Raw genomic sequence first — 26,714 nt, 5'->3', positions numbered from 1 at the left:
TCCCCCAGAGGGTTCTGCTGCACTGCCCAGGGAATGGTGACATTCCCAAGGCTGCCGCAGCTCCAGGAGGGTCCTGGATCACTCCCAGGGTGACACTGGTGGCACTGGTGACACTGGTGACCCCGCTGGAATGACGGAGCATTCACCTTCCAGGGCAGGGGTTCCCCGGCGGGGCCAGCAGCCCCTGCCCTCCCAGCCGTGTGAAACTGGGATTTTCCTCTCCCACAGCATCTGAACAGCCCGAGAGGAGGTGAAAAATCCCGGGAAAGCGCGGACTTGGTGGCTGTAAGTGACATCTAGTGGAAACGGCAGGGAAAGGAGTGCACAGGTAAAACCCCGATCCTGCCGGCTTCGGGGGGAAAAGGATTCCTGCGAGCTGGAACTTCAGCCCAGAGGCCTCTTTTCAGGTCTTAAAAAAAAAAATAAAATTTGAATAAATAGAATAATAATGGAATAACAATATGGATTAATAATAGAATAAAGAGAATGGCTCTCTCTGCCTGCGTAGGCAGTCAGTGGGCAGCATGGAAAAGGAGGTGGCTGGGACATGGCAGAGGTCACCTGGCCCTACAGCTGCTGTCCCCAAGGCAGGGACACCACAGCCACCCAGGCCATGGTGTCACTGTGCCACCCAGAGTCACGGAATCATGGAATGCTTTGGGTTGGAAGAACTCCAGAGCCCATCCCGTGCCACCTGTGCCACAGCAGGGACACCTTGCACTGTCCCAGGCTGCCCCAGTCCCTGTCCCCTGGCCTGGGACATTCTCAGGGGCAGCCACAGCTTCTCTGAGCGAATCCTCTCATCCTGCTGGGATTGTGCCTGGGGACAGCTCTGGGACAGGGGACAAGGACAGTGCCCCCGTGCTGCTGCATCCTGAGCCCATCCCGCTGCCTCTGGGCATCTCCCTGCTCTGTTTTCCCTCTCCTCGGAGGTGGGTGGCACAGCCACCCCTGTCCCTGGCACTGCCACCCTGCCCCTGGCACTGCCACCTTGTCACCTGCACTGCCACCCTGTCCCTGGCACTGCCATCTTGTCACCTGCACTGCCACCTTGTCACCTGCACTGCCACCCTGCCCCTGGCACTGCCACCCTGCCCCTGACACTGCCATCTTGTCACCTGCACTGCCACTCTGCCCCTGGCACTGCCACCCTGTCCCTGTCGCAGTCACCCTGTCCCTGTCGCTGTTACCCCATCCCTGTCACTGCCACCCCTGTCCCTGGCACTGCCACCCTGCCCCTGACACTGCCACCCTGTCCCTGTCGCTGCCACCCCTGTCCCTGCACTGCCACCCTGCCCCTGTCGCTGCCACATTGTCCCTGTCGCTGTCACCCTGTCCTGTCGCTGTCACCCGGTGCCGCAGCCGGGGCCGCTCCTGGGAGAGCGAGGCCGGAGCTCGCTGGGAAATGCGAGACGCGGCGGGGCTCGGATCAGCAGCCCGAAACCGCGGCCAGCAGCGAGCTTTGGGAAGAGCCTGGCAGAGGCTCGGGCCAGCTCGGGCTGCGTTTCAAGTGAGCCGAGTGTGACCTTTGCAGCATTTTAACTGGAATTCTAACAGAGCCCGGGGAGTGAGTTTCAGGCAAAAAAAAAAAAAAAAAACCAAACAAAAAAACCCCCAAAACCAAAAAAAGTTAAAGGGTTTGGGCAAAAGCGCCGTGGAGCCTGGGTGGTTTGGGGGTGATAATTGCTGCTCACCTGCCCCAAACCAGCAGAACCAGCCGGGTGGTTGCGGCTGGAGTTTCAGTGCAGGGTTAACCCTTTCTGAGGTTAACCCTTTCCTCCTCCTCGCCTTCCCTGGGCTGGATCCCAGCTGCTGCTGCTCCCAGGGTGGTCTCCTGGTCGTGGGCAGGGTCGGAGCTGTACGTGAGCAGCTCAGCGTTCCCCAATTGCAGCTCAGCGTTCCCCAAATCCAGCTCAGTGTTCCCCAATTGCAGCTCAGCATTCCCCAGTTTGCAGCTCAGCGTTCCCCAGTTGCAGCTCAGCGTTCCCCAATTGCAGCTCAGTGTTCCCCAAATCCAGCTCAGTGTTCCCCAATTCCAGCTCAGCGTTCCCCAATCCCCCTGAGCTCTCCCTCGCACAGGCTGGACCCCGCAGGAATTTATGGAAAGGAAGGAACGGATCAGATCAGGGGCAGGTCACTGCTGTCACTGCCTGAGGCTCAGGGAGCATCCAGCTAAAACTGCAGGAGGAATGAGAAAATAATCACAAATAAACCTCTCTGTCCCGGGCAAGCAGCAAGGGCCGAGGTTGTCTTGCTCCTTGAGCTGTGGGCAGATTTCTTTTTCCATTCTGCTTTATTATTATTTTTTTTCCCCACTGCTTTTCCTGCAATCTCTGCCTCCCTGCCCTGCTGCACAGCATGTGATGGGTGTAGATCAGGGCAGGGAGGATGTTCCTAATCAAACCCACGTTTCTCTGCATTGTCTGCGCTGTCTCACGGGGAGTTCAGCCAAGCCCCCACACTCGTCATGTTCCAGTGCTGGTTTGAAAAGCTGCACAAAGGTAGAATTCTCCCAGATGGAGTTTCTTGGGTAGGAAGGGAATTATTCCATATTGGGAACATTCCAGTTATTCCATATTGAAAATATTCCAATTATTCCATATTGAGAATATTCCAGTTTTTCCATATTGAAAATATTCCAATTATTCCATATTGAGAATATTCCAGTTTTTCCATATTGAAAATATTCCAATTATTCCATTCCTGAGAGCTCCCTTCCCAGACACTGAGCTTCCTTTACAGTGGGAGTGGTGAGTGCTGAGCCTGGAGGTGTCTCTATCCCAAAGGAAGTGCCCCCCACGGCATTCCCAGTTTTCCTGCCCTTTCCAATCCCATTCCTGGCTGTGTCTCCCACGCCGTGTCCCTCCAGGCACAGGGGGGGGGTCACATCTGCTGCTTTATTTCGGGCCCTTCTCTCATGACAGGTTGACATTGGTTATTTATATCGTGTCCTTAATCCCACAGCGTCCATCCTGGAGGTGCTGGGTGCCATCCGCAGGATGGGGCTGGAGCAGCCCTGCAGCATCCCAGGAACATCATCCCAGGATCATCCCAGAATCATCCCAGAACCATCCCAGCAGTATCCCAGGATCATCCCAGAATCATCCCAGCAGCATCCCAGTATCTCAGAATCATCCCAGGATCATCCCAGAATCATCCTGGAATCATCCCAGCATCCCAGAATTATCCCAGCAGCCTCCCAGAATTATCCCAGCACCATCCCAGCACCATCCCAGCACCATCCCAGCACCATCCCAGCACCATCCCAGCACCATCCCAGCACCATCCCAGCACCATCCCAGCACCATCCCAGCACCATCCCAGCACCATCCCAGCGCAGCTCAGTGTTCCCCAAATCCAGCTCAGTGTTCCCCAATTCCAGCTCAGCGTTCCCCAATCCCCCTGAGCTCTCCCTCGCACAGGCTGGACCCCGCAGGAATTTATGGAAAGGAAGGAACGGATCAGATCAGGGGCAGGTCACTGCTGTCACTGCCTGAGGCTCAGGGAGCATCCAGCTAAAACTGCAGGAGGAATGAGAAAATAATCACAAATAAACCTCTCTGTCCCGGGCAAGCAGCAAGGGCCGAGGTTGTCTTGCTCCTTGAGCTGTGGGCAGATTTCTTTTTCCATTCTGCTTTATTATTATTTTTTTTCCCCACTGCTTTTCCTGCAATCTCTGCCTCCCTGCCCTGCTGCACAGCATGTGATGGGTGTAGATCAGGGCAGGGAGGATGTTCCTAATCAAACCCACGTTTCTCTGCATTGTCTGCGCTGTCTCACGGGGAGTTCAGCCAAGCCCCCACACTCGTCATGTTCCAGTGCTGGTTTGAAAAGCTGCACAAAGGTAGAATTCTCCCAGATGGAGTTTCTTGGGTAGGAAGGGAATTGTTCCATATTGGGAACATTCCAGTTATTCCATATTGAAAATATTCCAATTATTCCATATTGAGAATATTCCAGTTTTTCCATATTGAAAATATTCCAATTATTCCATTCCTGAGAGCTCCCTTCCCAGACACTGAGCTTCCTTTACAGTGGGAGTGGTGAGTGCTGAGCCTGGAGGTGTCTCTATCCCAAAGGAAGTGCCCCCCACGGCATTCCCAGTTTTCCTGCCCTTTCCAATCCCATTCCTGGCTGTGTCTCCCACGCCGTGTCCCTCCAGGCACAGGGGGGGGGTCACATCTGCTGCTTTATTTCGGGCCCTTCTCTCATGACAGGTTGACATTGGTTATTTATATCGTGTCCTTAATCCCACAGCGTCCATCCTGGAGGTGCTGGGTGCCATCCGCAGGATGGGGCTGGAGCAGCCCTGCAGCATCCCAGGAACATCATCCCAGGATCATCCCAGAATCATCCCAGAACCATCCCAGCAGTATCCCAGGATCATCCCAGAATCATCCCAGCAGCATCCCAGTATCTCAGAATCATCCCAGGATCATCCCAGAATCATCCTGGAATCATCCCAGCATCCCAGAATTATCCCAGCAGCCTCCCAGAATTATCCCAGCACCATCCCAGCACCATCCCAGAATCCTGGTACTATTCCACCATCCCAGCACCATCCCAGACCATCCCAGCACCATCCCAGACCATCCCAGCATCATCCCAGACCATCCCAGAACCATCCCAGCACCATCCCAGAACCATCCCAGAACCATCCCAGAACCATCCCAGAACCATCCCAGACCATCCCAGCACCATCCCAGCATCATCCCAGAACCATCCCAGACCATTCCAGAACCATCCCAGACCATCCCAGACCATCCCAGATCATCCCAGCATCCCTGTTCCTCTGGCTGCCGCCGTCCCTGCCCCTCCCTCGCTCCCTGCTGCTCCGCAGCCGGGTTAAACCTTTCCGTGCCTCAGGCCCGGAAAGGCTCCAAGGGAAGGAAGTGGGCCGAGCCAAGCCAAGGAAACCGCTCGGTTTCCCCTCTGGCCTGCGAGGCGTGCGAGGGGAGCGGGGCGTGGGCGGATCAGCAGCGGGAGCGGCGGGGGAGCAGCTCTTCCCCTGCAGATGTTCCTGGCTGAGGAGCGAAGCGTGTCCCGGGAATGTTCCCCGGGCTGGGCTCTGCTGGTCCCTCCCTGTGCAGTGCGGGACAGCGGCCACCGCGGGGAGCTTCCGTCCCGCGGGATGGCAGGAGGGGACAGGGGACCCTGCTGTCCCCTCCTGTGGGGACACAGCCCGGAGCTGTGCCTCGGGGGTGGGCAGGGGGGCACGGCCAGCACCTGGCCCTGGGGAGGACCCCCGAGGGGTGCAGAGCGTGTGAGACCCCCGAGGGGACGCAGAGTGTGTGAGACCCCTTAGGAGTGCAGAGTTTGTGGGACCCCCGAGGGGTGCAGAGTTTGTGGGACCCCCGAGGGGTGCAGAGCTTGTGGGACCCCCGAGGGGTGCAGAGCTCGTAGGACCCTCGAGGGGTGCAGAGCCTGTGGGACCCCCGAGGGGTGCAGAGTTTGTGGGATTTCCAAGGGGTACAAAGCCTGTGGGACCCCCCAGGGGTGCAGAGCCTGTGGGACCCCCGAGTGGATGCAGAGCTTGTGGGACCCCTGAGAGGTGCAGAGTTTTTCGGACCCCCGAGGGGTGCAGAGCTTTTGGGATCCCCGAGGGGACGCAGAGCGTGTGGGACTCCCAAGGGGTGCAGAGGTTTTGGGACCCCCCAAGGGGTGCAGAGTTTGTGGGACCCCCGAGGGGTGCAGAGCCCAGGGGTCCCTCTTGGCTCCCCCAGCATGCCCAGCCCTGGTCCCAGCTGTGTCCAGCTGTGGTGTCCTGGTGGCCGAGGGGGGGCTGGGGGCTGGGGCTGGGGGCTGGGGCTTGCTCCCCCAGCCCCTCTCCCGCAGGCAGCTCCTTCAGGGCAGCTATTCCTGGCCCTGCCACGGGGAGGGGGAGGAAGGTGGGAGGAAGGCTCGGGGCTCGTGGGAGCTGAGGGTTATTTCTGGCTCGGCTTCGTGACCTGCCAGGCCACCCTTGGGCCCTCTGTCAGTGCCCCGTGCCAGGCTCCCCCCGGGCTGTGCCCGCGGCTGCCCACAGCACGTGGCCCAGGTGGCCCTGGGTGCCGTGGGACGGCTGCCACACGCCCTGCGAGGTTTGTCACAAGACTTTCGGAGCTGGCTGTGATCTCCTGATGTCACCCTGCAGCAGGCTGGCAGTAAATGCCCTGGGAGTGCCCTAAATAGGTGAACCCTGCCCCTGAGGTGATTTTGTGTCACCCTGGAGAGCGTGACTAAGGCAAAGAAGTGGCTCTGTGGGAAAAAGGACAGTCACTGCCACCCAGGTGTGCCACAGGCTGGGAGCTCCGTGGCCTGTCCCCCTTCCCCATGGAGTGACCCCGGGAGGGAGCAGGGGGCACCAGGAGTGGTCCCGGTGCCCCCAGACGTGGCTGTGGGCACAGTCACACATTGGCTGCCACCCTGCCATGTCCCCCACCAGTTCTATATATGGCCCTGCCCTCTCTGGGCTGGTGGCACTGGGATCTCAAGTGACACCGGGGAGGGAGGGGGGGTTTATTTTTAGCCCCTGAATGGATCAGAGCTGGAGCCGGGCTCTCTGCCCCCGGCCGGGCCACGGCATCATGTTGTGCTGGGAGGGCTCTCCTGCCAGGCTGCTCGAATGGCTCCGTCCCCGCCGGGGGCTGGGGGACAGGTAGGACGGCCTTTGTCACCTCCCCGCGTGTCCTGCTGTCCCGCTGTGCGGCACCTCCCTGCGCAGGGCCCCGGGCAAGGGCGGGGCTGTGCGGGGCTGTGCCGGGATGTGCCAGGATGTGCGGGGCTGTGCTGGGATGTGCCGGGCTGTGCCAGGATGTGCGGGGCTGTGCTGGGATGTGCCGGGCTGTGCCAGGATGTGCGGGGCTGTGCTGGGATGTGCCGGGCTGTGCCAGGATGTGCGGGGCCGTGCGGGGCCGTGCGGGGATGCCCGGGCTGCTCTGGGATTTGGGAACGCTCCTCGGGAAGAGCAGTCCCGGCTTTAAGGTGGATTGGAGGCAAAATGGGGGGGAAAGGGGGAGGTGTGGGGTGTGATGCTGTGGGGAGAGAATCCCAAACCCCCGGTGCAGCCGTGGGGAGCATCCCCAAGCCCCTCTGCAGGTGTGGGGAGCATCCCAAAGCTTCTGTGTTGCCATGTGGAGCATCCCCAAGCCCCTGTGCAGCCGTGGGGAGCATCCCAAACCCCTGATCAGGTATGGGGAGCATCCCAAACCCCTGGTGCAGCCGTGGGGAGCATCCCAAACCCCCTGTGCAGCTGTGGGGAGCATCCCAAAGCTTCTGTGTTGCCATGGGGAGCACCCCAAAGCCCCGGTGCAGCCGTGCTGGGGAGCAGAGGCAGCAGGGACAGGAGGGGGTGGCAGTGGCCTCCTCTCCCACTGCTGGCTGGCTTGTGGCCAGCACGGCCATCCCCATCCTGCTGAGGTTGCCAGGGGCTGGAATTTCCAGCTGGGTTTGGGCTGGAAACGGCTGAGGATGAGCGGATGGGAGGGAGGGACTGGGAGGAAGGCTCGGGGGCACACAGCTGGCCTCCGTGTGCCCGCAGCGGTGCCACCCCCTCCTCCCTGACCTGTCGCCGCTCCCCCGCTGCAGGCATGGATAACTTCGAGTACAGCATCCAGCTGAACGACCGGGAATGGGCTGAGTTCTTCCAGGCTTCCGAGGAGTGCAGCCTGGCGCCGGCCTCGCTGGCCACGGCCGAGGAGCAGTGCCTCAGTGACATTGAGCAAGGGGACACCTCGGGACGGGACTGTCCCCGCAGCACCGACGGGGTGACAGCAGCCGGGCCGGGCAGCGAGCCAGCAGCGCCTGGCACGGCCAGCCCTGTGCCACGTGGGGTGCCCGGTGACACCGCCCTGCGCTGCCCGGAGCGTGGGCACCTCTCCGGGCCGGAGCTGCTGTCGGGCAGCGAGGACGAAGCGGAGCCGCGCTCCGTGGGCAGGTTCCTGTGCGACAGCGACAAGCCCAGCTGCCTGGCACCCGCTGCCATGCCCAGCGCCCAGAGGAGGCAGCCACCGCGGCCACCCGCGGCCGCCCCGGCCGGTGGCACAGCCCAGGGTGGCCCCGGGCAGGACACGGTGGTGACAGCGGCCGGAGGCAGCCCTGCCATGGAGCAGGGCGGGGATGCAGGAGGGGGACAAGCCCTGCTGGCACAGCCGGGAGCGGTGGCACCGCCAGAAGCTCCGGCAGCCTCTGCCTCGGCCGAGGGACCGGCCGAGAAAAGCGCTGTCCCCTCGGAGCCCGGGCTGCGGGGACCCGCGGGGGACACCCCGAGCCCGTCCCTGGGGATGGGAGCCAGGGTGGCAGCGGAGGAGGAGAAGGCGGGCACGGAGCCGAGCTCGCCGGGCGGATCCCCCAGCGTGGTGAGGCCCAAGGTGCCGGCACAGCCGAAGAGGAGCCGCAAGCAGCGCGGAGCCAGCGGCACCGAGGGGGACAGGGACCCTGCGGCGGCACCGGGCGCCACCGGGGCCGGCAAGGCACCGCCCGGCTCCCCGATGTCCCCTCGGAAGGGCAGAGGGAAGGACAAGGCGGCCAAGGGAGCGCTGGTGAGGCTGGGCAGCGAGGAGGCTGCGGAGAACAAGCGGGCGGTGCCCGGCCCTGGCGCGGATGGCGGCGATGCCCAGAGTGCTCCCCCGAAGTCCCCGGGGAAGACAAAGGCCACCAAGCCCCCAAAGGCAGGGCAGGCCGGTGGCTTGGGCGTACGTGACAGTGTCCCCGTGGTCCCTGGCGAGGGCACCGCGCCTCCTCCAGGAGAGGAGAGCCAGGAGATGCCAGGGAAGCCTCTCCAGCCCGGGAGCGCGGCAGCGTTTGGAGGGAATGCTGCTGAGGGGGCTGGGGGGGAGCCTGCTGCTGCTGAAATTCCCAGGAAACCCTCGGAGATCCCTGGAATTCCTGCTGCTGAGACCCCTGGAGTTCCTGCTGCTGAGATTCCCAGGAAGCCCTCAGAGACCCCTGGAGTTCCTGCTGCTGAGATCCCTGCAGTTCCTGCTGCTGAGATTCCCAGGAAACCCTCGGAGATCCCTGCAGTTCCTGCTGCTGAGATCCCTGGAATTCCTGCAGCTGAGATCCCCAGGAAGTCTGCAGCTGAGATTCCCAGGAAACCCTCAGAGATCCCTGAGGTTCCTGCAGCTGGGATCCCTTGGGAGCCTGCAGCTGTGATTCCCAGGAAACCTGTACCTGAAATCCCTTGGGAGACTGCAGCTGGGATCCCCAGGAGTCCTGCAGTGGGGATCCCCTGGGAGCCTGCAGCTGAGATCCCCAGGAGTCCTGCAGCTGAGATCCCCAGGATTCCTGCAGCAGGGATCCCCAGGATTCCTACCATTGAGATCCCCAGGAGTCCTGCCATTGAGATCCCCAGGATCCCTGCAGCTGAGCTCCCCAGGATCCCTGCCATTGAGATCCCGTGCGAGCCTGCAGCTGGGATCCCCACGATTCCTGGGGGTGGGATCCCTTGGGAAGCTGCAGCTGAGCTCCCCAGGGCTGTGAGCCCCCTGTGCTTTGCTGACGGGGCCTCTGGCAAGCCCAACTCCCTGGATGTGACCTGGCCCGAGATGTACGAGTACCTGTTCTGTGATTCCCAGGAGGAGGAGGAGCTGGGCAGCTCCCTGGAGGGGCGCAGATCACCCTTGCAGGGGGAAATCTCCTGGCCTGAACTGTATGAGTATTTTTTCATCGAGCCAGAAGGAAGCAGGAAAAAAGGCAAAGCTAAAGACAGGAAAAGAAAGAAGTTCAGAGGTTTGGACCGCCCTGGGCTGCACAAGGAGGCTCCCAGCTCTGCTCCAGACAAGGACACCGTGGTTATCTCAGTCCCTGATGTGTATGAACACTTCTTCCCAGAGCCAGCCCCCAACAGGATGGGCTGGAGAGGGATTTTCTCCATGGCTTCGGCCTCCGAGGTGAAGAAAGCTGTGGGGGCTTTGAGGTCCCTGCTGCAGAGGCAGGGGCAGCTGGGAGGAGGCCAAGCCTCAACCTCCCAGGCCCTGGTGCCCAGAAGATCCGGGGAGGAGCTCGCCCTGGTCCCGCTGGGAGGAGCCCAGGTGTGGCCAGAAGATGCAGACGGGGCCCTGGCACTGAGAGGTAAATCCTGTTGTCACCTGTAGGGACATGTCCAGGCTGTGTCACCCTGGCTCTCCCCTGGGATGCTCCCTCTGTCCCCCCGGGCTCTCCCTTGGGATGTTCCTCTCTCTGTCCCCGTGCCAAGCCAGTGCTCCTGGCCAGGTCCCCTGGTGTGGACAGGGAATGTGGGACTGTAAAACCCACCCTGAGCAGAAAAACACCCTCTGGAGACCTCAGAGGTCACCTGAACATTGCCTCTTCCTGGGGGCAGGTGGGAGAAATGGGAATAAAGGGGAGGTTTGATCCACCAGGACAGGCAGGGGTTTGTCTTTGAGCTTAAATGATGCTCAGAGTTAATACTAAACCCAAGCACTGAGGGAGCCATCCCAAAGGGAGCCTCAACATGGAGCTTCCAGCCTGTTTGCACAGAGAGAAAAAACCCCTTTGAGGTGGTCACAGCTAATTAGTAAGCCAGCTTTAATTAAAAGCCTGATCAAATGAATAGGAGCAAAAAGAACGTGATCTCAAGCTGTTCCAGGCTGGATCAGGGAATGCAGAGCACTCAGGGATGTCTTCATCCCTGGAGGAGGCAGGAGTGGGGTGGGATGCCCGGAGGGATGCTGAGCACTCTCAGATGTTGTCCTAGAGCTGACTGTGCCTGGGGACACTGGTGACAGGAAGGGGACCTTGCCTGTGTCCCCAGGAATTGCTGTGTCCCAAATCTGCCCCCCAGACCCAAGTGCAGCCACCAGAGAGCTGCAGGGAGGCGGTGAGGCAGCCTGGGGTGCCTTTAACAAACATTTCCGTGGGGTTTTTAACAAAGTGCAGGACTGAGGGGGGTGACAAATGTGCCACTGTCCTTTGGGAACACGCAGAGCCACCTGCCATCCCCCCTGGGGGATGATTCAGGGATGATTCCCCGGGGATTCGCCATCGCAGAGGGAGGGGAGGGGTGGCAGAGGGGGTGGCACAGAGCCCCCAGACCTCGTGCTCCTCTCGTGGCAGGAGCAGCAGAGGAGCCCCGGGTGCTGAGCCACAAGGACATGTGCCTCGTCTTCTGCGCCTTCGCCTCCTGGGCCGTGAAGACATCTGACCTGCAGGCTCCGGATGCCTGGAAGACCAGTACGTACAGTGCCCGCCTGGAGAGGGGTGGGAAGGGCTCTGGGGGACACTTGGCAGGGAGGAAAAGCGGGATATTTATACCTGCTGCTGCCTGCAGGGAAGCGCAGCCTTTTCCAAAGCCGTTTCCGTGTCTTTTCTCTCCTCTGGTCCCGATTGCTGCTCGTGTCTTTTGTGCTTTGCCTACAAAGCAGCTGCTGGCTGGAGCTGAGCTGCTTCCACAGCCTTGGTCCTGCTCCATCCAGCCCCTGACGGGGCTCAGTTTGTCAGGACTTCCTTAGGACCTGCAGTGAGCAGGTTTAGGTTCCCTCATCCCAGCAGGAGCAAAATTCCCAAGAAAATTGGCCTCACAGCAAGGCAAAGCCCTGCCTGGGATTTTTTGTCCACCTTCATCCAGCACCAAAATTCCCGTGTTTTTCTGAGGTGCTTGGAAGGTTTAATCTCCCCAAAGAGGAGGCATCATCCTCTTTGTCCTGCAGTTCCCTGGAGATCTGTGGGATCCTCTCCAACCCCAGCACCTGGAAGCTGGTGGGGAGAGAGGAAGCTGAGCAAACAGAAATTCACAGAAATTGAATCCACAGAAACTTCTCACGGAATTCTGTAAGAAATTCACAGAATCCCACAGGAGTGGGCATGGCTGGATGAGCAGGACTCAGGGAGAGCAGCATTCCCCATCCCTGCCCTGGAACCCTTGGAGAACCCTTCCAGAGCAGCATTCCTCACTGCTGCCCTGCAGAGCCCCTTCCCTGGGAAGAAATGCCAGGACCAAGGCTTCCTGCTGCTCTTCCAGGCGAGGAATGTTCCCTGCTAAGGTCACCAGGAAGCTGACACCGCGGGCTGGGAATAGCTCCTGAGCTAAGGCTGCTCTCTGCCGTCAGCACCAGCAGCTCTTGGCCTGCTCCCCCTCCTGCTGGGAGTTTGGGATGGAGGAGTTGGCCCTGGGAAAGGTGTGGAAAGGGGGAGACGCTCCTCGTGCCCTGGGGTGGAATAGGCTGGAGAGGAGCGAGGCAGGAAGGAGCAGCCCTTCTCTCTGGGCATTTGGGCTTCTAACAAGCTGAGTTTGTATTCCTCCAGCACATAAATCAAAATCTAGTCTGAATTTAATGTGTGGCGCCCAAAAACACGGCTTGGATCCCTGGTTTTGCTTGGTGTGGAAAGGGGGAGACAGGGTGGAATAACCTGGAGAGGAGGGAGGCAGGAAGGAGCAGCCGTTCTCTCTGGGCATTTGGGCTTCTGAAAAGCTGAGTTTATATTCCTCTAGCACATAAAATTCAGTCGGAATTTAAAGTGTGGGGCCCAAAACCATGGCTCGGATTCCTGGTTTTGCTTGGTGTGGAAAGGGGGAGATGCTCCTCGTGCTCTGGGGTGGAATAACCTGGAGAGGAGGGAGGCAGGAGCAGCTCCTCACCCAGAGCAGCTGTTCTCTCTGGGCATTTGTGCTTCTGACAAGCTGAGTTTATATTCCTCCAGCACATAAATCAAAATCAAGTCTGAATTTAAATTGTGGGGTCCAAAAACACGGCTTGGATCCCTGGTTTTGCTTGGGAATCAAGGGAACTTCATGTCCCTTGTAAACCAAATCAAAGCCATTGGGTGCAGGGACGGAGCAGAGCTTGGTTTGCGTTTCACCCCCATTAGTTATTTCTTGTGTCCCTACATTTTTTGATTCAGGGTTTTGGATATTTTCTGCTTTTGGCTGGGGCTAGAAAATCCCCAGAAAAATCCCCAAAATGAGATTTTTTTTCCTGGCGCCCTCCTGGTGCAAACAGAAGCAGGAAATGAAGGTGCTGTCCTGAAGCCCTGGTGGGCTTTTCCTTTCTCATCCAAGAACAAATCTCCACCTGAAGCTGTGACTCCAGCCAATCCATGAAATCCCCACCTGGATCTGGGTATCCACCCCATCCATTAAATGGGTATCCACCCCATCCATTAAATCTCCCTGTGGATCTCTGCATCCAACCCCTGCCCACCACCGAGGGAGCGTGTTGGGCATTCCCCTCAAATTCCCAACCCTTTTTATGGGATGCTGGTGTCTCCACGCAGCCAAACTCCAGGACTGGACGTGGCCAGTCAGGCTGTGGGCAGCTGGGAACGCTCTGGGAGCAAATCCCGAGTGCTGGGAATGCAAACCAAAGGCAGGAGGGGACGGGGGGAGGGAGAGGGGTGACCCCCGCGGGGCAGTCCGGCTTGGGAGGAGCGCCGGGAGTCACACTGGGGATGTCTTGGGCTCTTTTCCAGTGTTCCTGGCAAGCTTTGGCACCCTCTCGGCCATCCGCTACTTCCGAAGGCAGGTCAGGGAAGGGCACCCCCGGACTTAACCCCTGCCACGCCGGAGCCGCTGCCCGGGGCCGGGACTTTGTTCTGGACAGTGGGAGAAGCCTGGAGGCAGCACCGAGAGCTTCCCCGGCCCCATCCCGGACGGGACAGGGTGGCACAGGGAGCGGGAGCCTCCCGGGGACGGGAACTGACGGTAGGACAGGACAGGGGCTGGCAGTGCCCGCCGGCTGCTGCGCTGGAGTCACCTGGTGGCACCGAGGAAGCAGGGAGGTGCTTCATCCCGACAAAAGAGCCGGGATATCTGTGAAGAAGGAAAAGAGAGCTTTGGGAAGAGCCTGGCTGGGCCTGGGCTGGGCAGCAGCTCCGGGGGATGCAGGGGTCGCTGCCTCGGATCCTGTGACCCATTTGAGCACTCCAGCAGGGCTCATCCTCTTGGATTTCACTCCGGGAGGGCTCATCCTCTTGGATTCAGGGAGGTTCTTCATCCCGACAAAAGAGCCGGGATATCTGTGAAGAAGGAAAAGAGAGCTTTGGGAAGAGCCTGGCTGGGCCTGGGCTGGGCAGCAGCTCCGGGGGATGCAGGGGTCGCTGCCTCGGATCCTGTGACCCATTTGAGCACTCCAGCAGGGCTCATCCTCTTGGATTTCACTCCGGGAGGGCTCATCCTCTTGGATTGCACTCCAGCAGGGCTCATCCTCTTGGATTTCACTCCACAAGTCCCAGCTCGGGGATAAGGTTTCTGCCGCACGTGGATGGGTCCGTCCCTGGGGACAGCGGGGCAGGGACGTGTCCCCGTCCCCAGGAGAGGACGGGCAGGAGAGGACGGGCAGGGGTCAAGGGGTCACACGGGGCAAGGGGCAGCCGGGGAGGGTCCTGCGGGGCTGCACAGGCTGGGAAGGGCAGCAGGGAAAGGGGCTGAGCTCAGGGAGGTCTCAGGAAAGGGGACAGGAGGATGTTGGAGAGGAGGGAGGAGGAGGTGGGCAGGTTTGGCCGTGCCAATCAGCAGGGAAATGTTGGATTGGGTATTTGATTCATTTCCTTTTGTGCCTCCCGTCCTGGAGAGGCAGAGCTGCAGGGAAATGTTGGATTGGGTATTTGATTCATTTCCTTTTGTGCCTCCCGTCCTGGAGAGGCAGAGCTGGCTGGGGGAGACGTGGGGTGAGGGGAGGGTGGAAGCTGTGGGATGGGGAGTGGGATGGGAAGTGGAAAATGAAATGGTGCCGTTCCCCCTCTCCCCAGTGCCTCCCTCAGCACCCCAGGGCATTATTCAGGAGGATTTTCCTCCCCTCACCAGCCTGGTGACAGCACCAGCGCGGGATTGAGATCCACGGGGCTCTGCCCTGTGTTTGTGAGGTGCCAGCAGAGAGGGGGGGTTCTTTCCTTGTGCTGAGAGTGCCACGAGGATTTCAGGGGTGCAGGGGTGGCTGTGGGTTATCGCTGAGAGGAGGGCACGGGGAGATCTGGCACTGGGAGTTGGGAATGGACAGGCTCTGCACGGCCTCAACACCCACGGAGAGGGCTTCTGTGGAGGAGGAGAGCAGACGGAACGTGCTGGAAGCTTCTAATAAAGCTCTGTCTCATTTACTACTTCTGTGTCCATCCCTGTGTCTGTGGGGAGCCGTTGAGGGAGCCCTGGGCTTTGCAGGAGGAGAAATCAACGTGTGGGGGTGTGTGGAGCCAGAGCTGCAGAGCTGATGGGTTTGGGGCCCTGGGCACAGAGCAGGCAGGGGCTCGGGGCAGTGTCCCCTGTGTCCCTGTCCCTCGGAGGGGCAGTGTCCCCTGTGTCCCCTGTGTCCCTGTCCCTCTGAGGGGCTGTGTCCCCTGTGTCCCCTGTGTCCCCAGTGTCCCTGTCCCTCTGAGGGGCTGTGTCCCCTGTGTCCCCTGTGTCCCCAGTGTCCCTGTCCCTCTGAGGCACAGCCTGGCAGCTCAGCAGCAGGCACAGCCAGCAGCACAGCTTCCATCCCTCCCTGCAGCCCCGTGCCCCTCTGCAGCCAGGAGCTCCCAGAGCTGCATCCTCAGCTGGGCTGCAATGGTCTAACCATCCTCTCTGGGTTTAACCCTGGCCCAAGTGACTTGTGGCTGTCCCAGGGACTGAGGATTTCACTGAACCTGGGAGGGTTCCTGGCCAAACCCCTTCACTGAGGACGCTTCTGCTGCAGGGACAGAGCAGGGCTGTGTGCTGGGGGCTGCTGGATCTGTCCCAGGCCATCCCCTGGCCTTGGGGACCTGCCCTGCTCCACAGGGGAGACCCTCGGCGTGGGGACAGTGACTCCTGGCTGTCCCTGAGCTGCTCCAGCAGGGAAAGGCTCGGTGCCCCCGAATTTTCCCCCTCCAAAGGGGGAATATCCCACCGTCTCCATGCCTGTACCCCAGTGCTGCTCCCAGCAGAGCCGAGAGCCCTGGGGGTGACAAGAAGTGCCTGTCACCCTTTGCTGGCTGTGATATTTGCTGTGTGACCCTTCAGACAGCAAAGGGAGGTGCCAGCAGGACTTGGCAGCCTGAGAGGTGCCCTGCACACTGCTCTGATCCGCCCTGGAAGCGCAGGATGTGATGAATATTTCAGGAGCTGGAGGCTCTCAGCTGGCTGCGGGAGTGAAAGGAATTACTGAAAGGTCCTGCTGGTCTCGGGGGATCTGGGATTCTCTGCCACGCTCCGCCAGGGAGCAGAGCAGCCTGAAATTTTAATGCTTGGTTTATTCCCTGACCTTTCCAGCCCTCTCCTCTGCCTCACTGCAAGGCCGAGCACGCCTGGCATTTCTGTCCACGGCCGGAATGGAGATTAAACCTCGCAAATTCAACATAGCCAAGGATTTCTCCCGGACAAAAGCTGCCAGGACCGAGGCATTGAGGGGGCGGCCGGGACCTCGCACCTCACCCGGCACAACCCAGCGACCTTTGGGTGCATCCTGCGTGCCCCGAGGCCGCTGTCCAGCCGTGCCACCCCTCGCTGCCGTCCCCGCACGTCGCTCCCTCATCTGACACCTCGGCAGTGCCAGGCACATGAAAAAGTCAGGCAGGTGCAGCCCGAGCAGCGGCCCCGTATTTCATCCCGCCCGGACAGCCAGGGATGCCTCTCCCCCTTCTCCTGGGAAAGGCTTTGGCCGCAGCAGTCCTTCACTCTCAATTTTCCTTCACTCTGATTTTTCTTCCCTCCGAATTTTCCTTCCCTCTGATTTTTCTTTAACTCTGATTTTTCCTTCACTCGGATTTTTCTTTAACTCTGATTTTTCCTTCACTCTGAATTTTCCTTCCCTCAGATTTTTCTTTAACTCTGTTTTTTTTTCCTTTCCTCTGATTTTTTCTTCCCTCTGATTTTCCCGTCCCTCTGATTTTTCTTTAACTCTGATTTTTCCTTCACTCTAATTTTTCTTCCCTCTGATTTTTCCTTCACTCTGATTTTTCCTTCACTCTAATTTTTCTTCCCTCTGATTTTTCCTTCCCTCTGATTTTCCTTCCCTCGGATTTTTCCTTCCCTCTGATTTTTCATTCCCTCGGATTTTTCCTTCACTCGGATTTTTCCTTCCCTCAGATTTTTCTTTAACTCTGATTTTTCCTTCCCTCAGAATTCTTCATTCACTCTGAATTTTCCTTCCCTCGGATTTTTCCTTCCCTCGGAATTTTTCATTCACTCTGAATTTTCCTTCCCTCTGATTTTTTCCTTCGCTCTGATTTTTCTTTAACTGATTTTTCCTTCCCTCGGATTTCTTTTCACTCCGATTTTTCTCCACTCAGATTTTTCTCCACTCCCATTTTTCCTCCGCTCTGACTCTCCCTTCACCTCTGGCTGCCGAGACCAGGGCACAGCTTCCCGTGGGAATCCCTGCGCAATTTCCTTCTCCCTGCGGAGGGGTTTTGGGGGCTGCTGCTGTGCAGAGCAGAGGGAGCAGTGCCAGAAGCTGCACTTGCTCCGGCCCTCGCACGTTTTGGTGGATTCTCCCACCCGCAGGGCACTCGGGGAGAGCCCGGAGTGGATCCCGAATCCCCCCGGGAAGGGAGGGGCGGCTCCTTCCCAACCTTCGGCTGTCAAATGTCCTCGTAAAGACAATAAAATTACAGCCTGATTTTTTTTTTTTTTTTGCTACACCCTGCGTTGTGTCGCAGAGAATTTATCCCAGCTCTCAAAGCCAAGGAGCAGGTTACAAACTTCGCTTTCTAATGATTTTTCCCCCCTAAATTTTGCTGTTTATTCTTTAAGGGGTGGAAAAAATGGGGGTTTTTTTGTGGCTTCAAAATCAGAGGGCAGGGAGAAATCCAAGATTCCTGCTGCAGCCAGGGGAAGGATGGGCTCAGTGCTCGGGACTGAAGAGGTTTTTGTGTGTTTGCAGGGACCAATTTCCACCTCAACGCAGCCCAGACAGGTCTGGTGCTGCTCTAAATAAACCAATTTTTTGAATCCTGAGTCTGCTGAGAAATTTTTTGGAGGAAAAGCAGGAGGGGAGGGGGGGGGAGTTTTTACAGCCACAAACCCACCTGGACCAGCATCCAAATAGGGAAAACCCAAAGCCAGGTCCTGACAAGCCCTGGGGAGACTTTGGCCGAGGATGAAGGGATAACAGGAGCCTGACCCGAGCTGGAGACACTCAGGAGCCTGGAAATCCTCCTGGACAGAGCCCCCAGGGCAGCAGGGATGGGCAAAGATTCACCTCCATCCGAGCAGAGGATGGCCAAGAGAGGGAAATGATCCCAGGGGATTGTCCAATCTCAGAAATCCACAGGGAACTTTAATATCAGCAGGAAGGGATCTTAAAATTAGTGAAAATATGATGGTGACCCTCAAAGCGTTCCCTCAGGGGCAGGGAGACCCCCCCCCAGTACATTTGGGATGTCCCCCAGCACATTTTGTTCAGAATAAATGGATCTTTTGGGGCTTATCAGACACAAATCCTCCCCAAAACAGAGCAAACCTGAGAGAAAACAACCAACAGCTCCAAGACCCGAAGCCACACGCTCCTGAACGTGTTTTACAGAACTGAACACCAGCCACAGCTAGAAAATTCAACAGCTCTTCAACCAGCCACATTTACATTTACATACACAGAACCCACTCAGCCTTTACATGTAAACCTTGTTGGGCACCTCCCGAAAAAACCCCGAAATACAACCAGAGATATTCAAGTACAAATGGTTGTGGTTGCACCAGAGAAAGAACCAAAGCAGAGGTTTTGTTGCTGTGTTTGATTTGCAGCCTCTGCTGGGAACAAAGGTTAAGAATTCAGAGCCTCAGGTGAAAACATTTGGATTTGCTGCTGACCTTCCAAAAGGATCTGGAAAATAACAACCCTGAGATTTTGTTTGTGTCCTGTCCTGGCTCTGGAGGGGCCCAGAGGGACATCAGGGACACCCCAGCCCCCCTGGCACTGCTCTGGTCACTTTGGCTGTCCTGGAGTTTCTCCTGGGGGGGATTTTCTCCCCTTCTTGTCTGGACAGCCACAGGCAGCGTTTGGGGTGAGCCCAGGGCAGGGAGGAAAGGAGGGATCCCCGGATTTGGGGGGATTTGGGGTTTCCTCTGCAGGGAAGACCTCAAGGAGCACAGATCACCTGGCATTTTTGCTGGCACCAGGTTTGGAGGCAGCAGTGGCAAGAAGGAACCTTTCTGGCGTGAGGTGGAAAGAAAACCCCACCGTGCTCAGACCTGGCTGGGGTTTTGGGGTTTCTCCCCCTCGGTTTTCTGTCTGCTGCCTCTGCTCTGGCAGCAGGACAAGGCTGTGAGCTGCCAGGATGGGGAATGCCCTGGGCATCCTGGCAGCCTCCAGAGCTGGCTGGGGGAAGCTCTGGCTGTTCCCAGGGATCCTCACAGGGACCAGCTGAGGGTTCTGGCGCAAAGGAACCCAACTAACCCAGGCACCTTTCGGGTTCTCCCTCCGAACCCCGCGTCCCCTCCACCCGAGGGAGCCTGACCCTTTTCGCTCTGGCATTTTCAGGGGGCACAGCTGGATTTTTGGGCAGCCTCCTGGGCACAGCTGCCCCTGCAGCCCCACTGGGGCTGCTCTGCCGGGCCCCACGCCGGGGTTTGGGGCTGGCACTGAACCCCGCAGCTGCCAGGCCGTGGAGAGCAGAGCCCGGGGCTCCTCCCTGCCCGTGCCGGGGCTTCTCCTGCCGGGAGCAGCGCTCAGACCTGGAACACCTGCGGGGCCCGCCGGGGGCTGCCCGGCTCCTTCTCCTCCGCCTCCCACAGGTTGTCGTAGCTCAGGTCGCTCTGGAAGCTCTGCAGCTCCGCGTAGTCGTGGTAGGACGTGGAGTCCCTAATATAATATAATATAATATATATATACACATACATTCAAAAAAGATAATTTTTATATATATATATATAATATAATTATAATAATTGTGGTAGGACATGAAGTCCTGGCAGGTGCAGGTGCCATCTGCAGGGAAATGGGGAGGAATATTTATCATTTTGAAATATATATTAAAATAATATTAATGTATTTTAGTTATATTTATATATTTTATATATTAAAGCATATTATATATACTATATTAATTATATCATTTATATATAATAAACTTACATAAGTTTATAATAACATTTAATATCTTAGTTTTACTATTTAATTTGAAAAGTTTTCTCTACGGCCTGAATTAAGATGTGGCGTTCTCTGAGGAGTCAGTGTCTTTTAACAGAGAAATTCCAAAATTCTCATGAACCAAGGTGCCCAGGCTGGGGGTGCCAGGGGAGGCAGGCCAGGTGCCAAAGCAGGATGGGGGCACAGCCCAGCCTGCAGGGCCTCACCTGGGGGATGCAGCTCAGGGCCCAGCTGTTCCTGTGGCAGCGAGCACATCTGGGGACAGAGGGACAGGCGGCTGAGGTGGCACGGCTGTGCCAGCCTGGGACACTGCCCGGCCTCATCCCTGCTGAGCACAGAGCCCTGCAGGGACCACCCCGGCAAGGTGGGACCCCAGCTGTGTCCCCTGCACCCCTTGAGTGTCCCCTGCATCCCCTGAATGTCCCCCTGTACCTCCTGAATGTCCCCTTCACCCCCTGAGTGTCACCTGCACCCCCTGAGTGTCACCTGCACCCCCTGAGTGTCCCCTGTACCTCCTGAATGTCCCCTGCACCCCCTGAGTGTCACCTGCACCCCCTGAGTGTCACCTGCACCCCCTGAGTGTCCCCTGTACCCCCTGAATGGCCCCTGCATCCTCTGAGTGTCCCCTGAACTCCTTGAGTGCCCCCTACACCCCCTGAATGTCCCCTGTACCCCCAGAATGTCCCCTGCATCCTGTGAGTGTCCCCTACATCCCCAAGTGTCCCCTGCACCCCCAGTGTCCCCTGCACCTCAAGTGTCCCCTGGACCCCCGAGTGTCCCCCTGCACCTCAAGTATCCCCCGCATCCCCTGAGTGTCCCCTGTATCCCAAATGTCCCCTGAACCCTCTGAGTGTCCCCTACACCCCTGAGTGTCCCCTGCACCCCAGGCTCACCTCCCCCAGGTAGGAGCCCTGGGCAGGTGCCCGCAGCTGCAGCCGCCGTGAGGTGCCCGGGGTGCTGTAGATGGGAACGGTGGGCACCTCCCTGCAGTGCCCTGGCAGGGGCTGGCAGTGCCACTGCTCCAGGGACAGCTGCTGGGCACCTGGCACAGTCCCCTGGGCTGGTCCTGTCTGCCCGTGGCACTGCAGGAACTGCAACAAAACCAGCCCCAGGTTGGACCCCGGCTGTGCAGAGCTGGGAAATGCCCACCTGGTGCTGCCCACCTGGTGCTGCCCACCCCAAACCCAGCCCCAGGATGGACCCTGGCTGTGCAGAGCTGGGAAATGCCCACCTGGGGCTGCCCACCCCAAACCCAGCCCCAGGATGGATCCCAGCTGTGGAGAACCACCTGGTGCTGCCCACCCCAAACCCAGCCCCAGGATGGATCCCAGCTGTGGAGAACTGGGAAATGCCCACCTGGTGCTGCCCACCTGGTGCTGCCCACCCCAAAATCCAGCCCCAGGTTGGATCCTGGTTGTGCAGAGCTGAGAAATGCCCATCTGGTGCCCACCCCAAACCCAGCCCTGCTGGCAGCACATTCAGGCCAAGCAAGGGTTGCTGGTTCTGCCCAGGTGGGACACAGAGGCCGGGGCTCATCCCCAGTGAGCCACAGGCGTGCTGGGAGCTGGCCAGAGGTGAAGGCAGGAGGATCAAAGCAGTCAGGGGGTGCAGAAGGGCAGGGCAGAGCCAGGAAGGACCCTGGAGGGAAGGGGGTCTCCCCAGGGTGGGGATGACTCAGGAAGCCTTTCCCTATCAGATTCTCCCAAGCAGCAATGTGGCCTTTACCAGGCACTCCCTTATCTCAGCTGGGATTTTTGGGGTGGCCAGAGTGGGCTCTGGCTCTGACTCATCTCCAGTTTCAGGAGCCTGGCTCATGTCTCTGTGCCTGCCTTTGTCTGCTGGTTGTGATGTGCAGGGGAACATCACAGACAGGGGAAACCTGTTCCTCTCTGCCCTGCCCTGGCTGGAGGGAACAGGGAGCTCTGCTGGGCTCTGCCCCACCCCGAAATGCAGCTCTGGAGTTTCCATCCCTCCTCAGATGGCAGGGAAAGAAATACCCCCGGGCACAACTCCTGGAGGCTGGAGCCTGGCTGCTGATCAGGGCCAGCTGGAGCTCCTGCAGGAGGCCCCACTGGGAGCACTGGGGGAACTGGGAGTGCAGGGATCAGGGAAAGGGGAGCAGCTGGGAGCTGCTGAGGGCTGAACTCCCACCCAGCTCTGTCTGTTCAGCCCCAAGGCAGGATGGAAACGGGGACAGGGCACTGGCAGCTCGTCCCCAGGGGGGTTGGAGTGGGGAATGGCCCTGTAAATAAAGTTCCAAATGGTGCTCATCCCTGTGGGGTGATGGGGCTGACTCTGGCTGGGCCAAGGAGGGGAATTCCTTAAGGAACAGTCACTGAGAGGTTGGGAAAGTGGCATGACACTAAAAAGCTGATGGAGACATGCTGGAAAACCCTTGGAAGAGGAGGCTGTGTGCTATGAGGCAATAACCTCCTACTCATGGATTCCCTGAGGAGCTGGTGCCCACATCCCAGGGCTCTGGGAGGCATTGCTCCATCTGCCATGTGCAACCTCCTTCCCACGGCCCCTTTTCCCATGGCAATGATTTCACACCTGCTCTGAAGCACCTGCCAGGCCCCTGTCCCTGCCAGCAGCACCAGCAGGGAAAGGTGAACCTTGCTTTTTCCAGGCAGGAGGATCCACACCCATCCCCATCATACATTCATCCTGACCCCACATCCAACCCCATTCCACACCCATCCCCATCCCACATCCAACCCACACCCAGCCCCATCTTACATTCATCTTGATCCTACATTCATCCTGATCCCACCTCCATCCCCATCCTGGATCCATCCCCATCCTGCATCCATCCTGATCCCACATCCAGCCCCATCCCACCTCCTTTTCCATCCCCATCCCATCCCCATCCCACATCCCTCCAAATCCATCCCCATCCCTCATCCAGCCCCATCCCAAACCCAGCCACATCCTGCATCCATCCCCATCCTGCATCCATCCCCATCCCACATCCATCCTGATCCCATCCCCATCCTGCATCCATCCCCATCCCTCATCCATCCCCATCCCTCATCCAGCCCTATCCCAAACCCAGCACATCCTGCATCCATCCCCATCCCACATCCATCCCCATCCCTCATCCATCCTGATCCTACATCCAGCCACATCCTGCATCCATCCCATCCCTCACCCAGCCCATCCCCATCCCAGCCCCACCCCGATCCCACCCCCAGCCATCCCTTACCCTGCCCAGCTCCAGCTGTGCCGGGGGGTGGTGCTGGGAGCCGTGTGCTGAGTAGGGCTCCTGGTACACCGGGGACTGCATCTCTCCCGCGGGGTTTTCGGGGATGAGGCTGCAGACGCTCCTCTCCGGCTCCTGGCTGGGCGCCTGCTGCCCGCTGCTCTTGCCCTTGGATTTCCTGGCGCTGTTCCCCCTGCGCAGCTCCTGCGTGGGCAGCCCTGAGCTGGGCCAGCTGGGCTGTGCCAGGCTCTGCAATGAGAGGGCAGAGCCCGGAGCTGGCTCTCCTCGGGCTGGGAATGCACATGGGCATCGCTCCGGGCTCGGGAAGTGCCAAGGTCCTGCCCTGGATCCTGCCCCACACGCTCTGCCATCCCTGGGGGTGTGATTCCTGCCCTGGGGCAGAGCAAAAACCCTGCCTGGCCCCTGCATCCCCTGCAGCCTTTGTTTTGGGATTTCCCAGCCTTGGAACCTCCTGTTTGCTCTTCTGTAATCCCCAACAGCTCGAGTACAGGGCAGAGGACTGGGATGGGACTGGAACTAGGATGGGACTGGAAATGGGACTGAGATGGGACTAGGACTGGAATGGGACTGGAACTGGGACTGGGACTGGGATGGGACTGGAACTAGGATTGGGATGGGACTGGAACTGGAGAGGGACTGGAAATGGGACTGAGATGGGACTGGGACTGGGTCTGGGACTGGGACTGGGACTGGGACTGGGATGGGACTGGGACTAGGATCCTTCTGCACTAGGACTGGAATGGGACTGGAACTGGGACTGGGACTGGAATGGGACTGGAACTGGGATGGGACAGAGACTGGAACTGGGATGGGACAGGGACTGGAACTGGGACTGAAACTAGGGCTGGGATGGGACTGAAACTGGGATGGGACTGGAACTAGGACTGGGATCCTTCAGCAGCCTCTTCCCTGGCCAAGCTGAGCCAGGACAAGCCCTGGCTGCAGGCAGGGATTTGCTCCAACCCCACAGCAAACACTGCCAGCACCAAAGGCAGTGTCCAGCCCCACCCCAGGGGATCCCCACAGGCATCCCAGGCTGGTTTTGGGGTGAGTGAGGGGAATGAGGGGTGCCCAGCAGGAAAAGGGTGCCAGGCAGCCAGCCCCATCCCAGCTTGGCTTCCATTCCTTGCAGGGAGAATATCCCAACTTGGAGGGGACCCACATGGATCAAGGAGTCCAAAACCCATCCCTGTCCTTGTGCCAGTGCCTCACTGCCCAGCCCTGTCACAGGCTGTGTCCAGCCTCTGCTTTTGAAAGAATTCAAGGTCATTTTTTTCCTGTATAATACTCTGTATTACTAATTTAAATATTTTAAAAAGAAATAAACAATTATTTAAATAATCCCCAGGGATCAGCAGCTTGCTGGCAGCTTTGAGCAGAGCCTGCTGCATCACTGGAGTGTCACAAGGATGGGACAGCCGTGGGTTCCCACCCAAAACTCCAGCATCCCGTACCTGGCTGGGGTGTGGCGGCTTTGACCCCACAGAGAAGCTCTCGGAGCCCGAGAGGGAGGAGTCTGCGTTTCGGAACTGGGCGGTTTTCAGGCAGTACAGCCACTCCTGGTAGTCCTGGTAGCTGGGACAGGTCACCCGGATGGAGTTTATCAGTCGGCCTGGAAAAACATCCCCCAGTGCTGACCCCGGGCTGGACCCCTCGGGAATCCCCCTGCTCCATCCCGCCCCGCATTCCAGGGGATCTGTAGGGAATGCTCTGCCCTTGGTGCTGCTCTCCTGCCAGGACACTGAGCATCCCAAATTTCCAAGGGGGTGGTTCAGGGAGCCTGGCTGCCCAGCAGGAGGGTGCCCCCACACCACCCCGAGCCCCCCGTGGCTGTGCCAGGTCCTCTGTCCCCGTGCTGGACACCCACCTTCGATGAGAAAGGAGGTTTTGTCGTTCTCCTCAAAAAGCACCTGGATGGCGTTGAGGGGGAGCTCTCCCTGTGGAGAGAGGGGCAGGGTTGGGATCATGGAGCCAGTAGAGCTCCTGTCCATGCCATGGGGCACAGCTCTGGGGCATCTGGGCAGCAAACTGCTTCTGGAGCAATCCCAGTGGGATTCCTGCCTCCTGCACATCCCAGTGAGATTCCTGCTGCCTCCTGCTCATCCCAGCAGGATTCCTGCTGATCCCAGCAGGATTCCTGCTGCCTCCTGCACATCCCAGTGAGATTCCTGCCTCCTGCACATCCCAGTGGGATTCCTGCTGCCTTCTGCACATCCCAGTGAGATTCCTGCCTCCTGCACATCCCAGTGAGATTCCTGCTGCCTCCTGCACATCCCAGAGGGATTCCTGCTGCCTCCTGCACATCCCAGTGAGATTCCTGCTGCCTCCTGCACATCCCAGTGGGATTCCTGCCTCCTGCACATCCCAGCGGGATTCCTGCTGCCTCCTGCTGCTGAGACACCCTCTGGATAAAGTCGGGAAGCTCACCAACATGCCACAGATAACTCCAGCCCCCCCAGCAGCTCCCCCTTGCCGGTTTCCCCCTCGCCCAGGGCCTTTTCCCACCGGAGGATTGGGGTGAGCCCCATCCCAGCCCCTTCCCTGCCCCACAGCCTTGGCAGGGGCAGCTCCTGTGGTCGCTGTGAAGCTGCAGAGCAGAAGGGCCGGGCAGGGGAAGTGCAGCAGCCCCCGGGAGGCTCCCGTGCCCTGACACGCCTGTGGAAAAGCAGGTTCCTGTCACAGGCTGGTGAATCAGCCTGGGAGCTCCGGCACCGTGGGAAGGAGCGCTGCCTGGGAAGGGAACATCGCACGGGGCAGGTTTAGGGTTTCAAAAGAGATGAGCTCATGGGAGAGCCCAGCCCAGGCCCCCTTGCGTGGTGCCCCATTCCCAGGAGCTGCAAACAGCACATTCCCGAAACCAGGCTGTGCCTAGGGCGTGTCCCAGCTGCTGGAAAACACCAGGGACGGGGAGAGCTCTGCCTGCTCATGGCGCTCCTCCCGGGAAGGAGATGCTCTTCCCAGGAATAACGATAAAAGCGTTCTGCAGGATGTGGAGCCGCGTGGAGCAGGGCCCCGGGGGGTTCACGGTGCATTTCACAGCCCTGCAGCTCTGCAGGGTTGTTTGTCCCTGGCTCGGTGACTCAGGGATGCAGCAGAGCAGCAGCTCCGGGGTCACAGACAGGTCACTGCGCCTTTTGGCACATTTGTTCCAGCACAGGAGGAGCAGAGAGCTCTGAGTGAGCCATCAAACGATGTTCAAGATCACAGAATCACAGGAAGGGAAGCGCAGAGAGGCCCTCGAGCACCAGCGAGCCCAGCCATTAACCAGCACAGCCGTGCTCCCACTCAGCTGTGTCCCCAAGTGCCACCGGGGATGTCACTGCTGGATTTCAGGGCCATTCTGACTGCTCAGTGCCTCTGCCTGCCTGTGCTGAGGCTCCAGCACTGCTCCCACAGGCAGACACAGCAGAGAAGCTGCTCTGGCATCCCTTGGGATGCTCCCTGTCCCTGCTGTCCCTTCTGCTCCCGCAGAGGGGGAACGCTGCCAGCGCTGCACCAGCAGCAGCCTCCCCTCCCCTCCCCTCCCCTCCCCTCCC

At 59.0% G+C, this 26,714-nt stretch overlaps 2 protein-coding genes across 4 annotated transcripts in view; one reads left to right on the top strand and one right to left on the bottom strand.

Annotated features, from left to right (window-relative positions):
- The first annotated feature begins 6,480 nt into the window (after positions 1-6,480).
- Positions 6,481-14,273, top strand: PERM1 (PPARGC1 and ESRR induced regulator, muscle 1). Of its 3 annotated transcripts, none has more exons than XR_005954569.1 (5): positions 6,481-6,637; positions 7,567-10,050; positions 11,035-11,151; positions 13,387-13,695; positions 13,902-14,273. XR_005954569.1 is itself a non-coding variant. In XM_041460256.1 (5 exons), the coding sequence occupies exons 2-5, from the start codon at positions 7,569-7,571 to the stop codon at positions 13,464-13,466; spliced, it is 2,541 nt and encodes an 846-aa protein (XP_041316190.1). In that variant the 5' UTR covers positions 6,481-6,637; positions 7,567-7,568; the 3' UTR covers positions 13,467-13,876. The 3 variants fall into 3 exon arrangements, 2 of the variants coding, with proteins under 2 accessions (XP_041316190.1, XP_041316189.1); XM_041460256.1 differs by lacking the exon at positions 13,902-14,273 and having other exon boundaries at positions 7,567-8,862; positions 9,001-10,050; positions 13,387-13,876; XM_041460255.1 differs by lacking the exon at positions 13,902-14,273 and having other exon boundaries at positions 13,387-13,876.
- Positions 14,274-18,222: 3,949 nt separating this feature from the next.
- PLEKHN1 (pleckstrin homology domain containing N1) overlaps positions 18,223-26,714 on the bottom strand; it is an 18,991-nt gene continuing 10,499 nt past the window's right edge. Inside the window, exons 9-14 of the mRNA XM_041460262.1 lie at positions 25,046-25,115; positions 24,633-24,790; positions 23,161-23,406; positions 20,849-21,046; positions 20,140-20,210; positions 18,223-19,667 (exon numbers count right to left, since the gene is read on the bottom strand). Of these exons, the coding sequence (XP_041316196.1) occupies positions 19,535-19,667; positions 20,140-20,210; positions 20,849-21,046; positions 23,161-23,406; positions 24,633-24,790; positions 25,046-25,115 (876 nt within the window). The 3' untranslated portion in view covers positions 18,223-19,534. The remainder of the gene's footprint in view (positions 19,668-20,139; positions 20,211-20,848; positions 21,047-23,160; positions 23,407-24,632; positions 24,791-25,045; positions 25,116-26,714) is intronic.

This window comes from Pyrgilauda ruficollis, unplaced genomic scaffold (genome assembly GCF_017590135.1).
Source record: "Pyrgilauda ruficollis isolate IOZ18807 unplaced genomic scaffold, ASM1759013v1 scaffold141, whole genome shotgun sequence".
NCBI lineage: Eukaryota > Metazoa > Chordata > Aves > Passeriformes > Passeridae > Pyrgilauda > Pyrgilauda ruficollis.
This window is presented reverse-complemented; position numbering and strand designations above follow the sequence as displayed.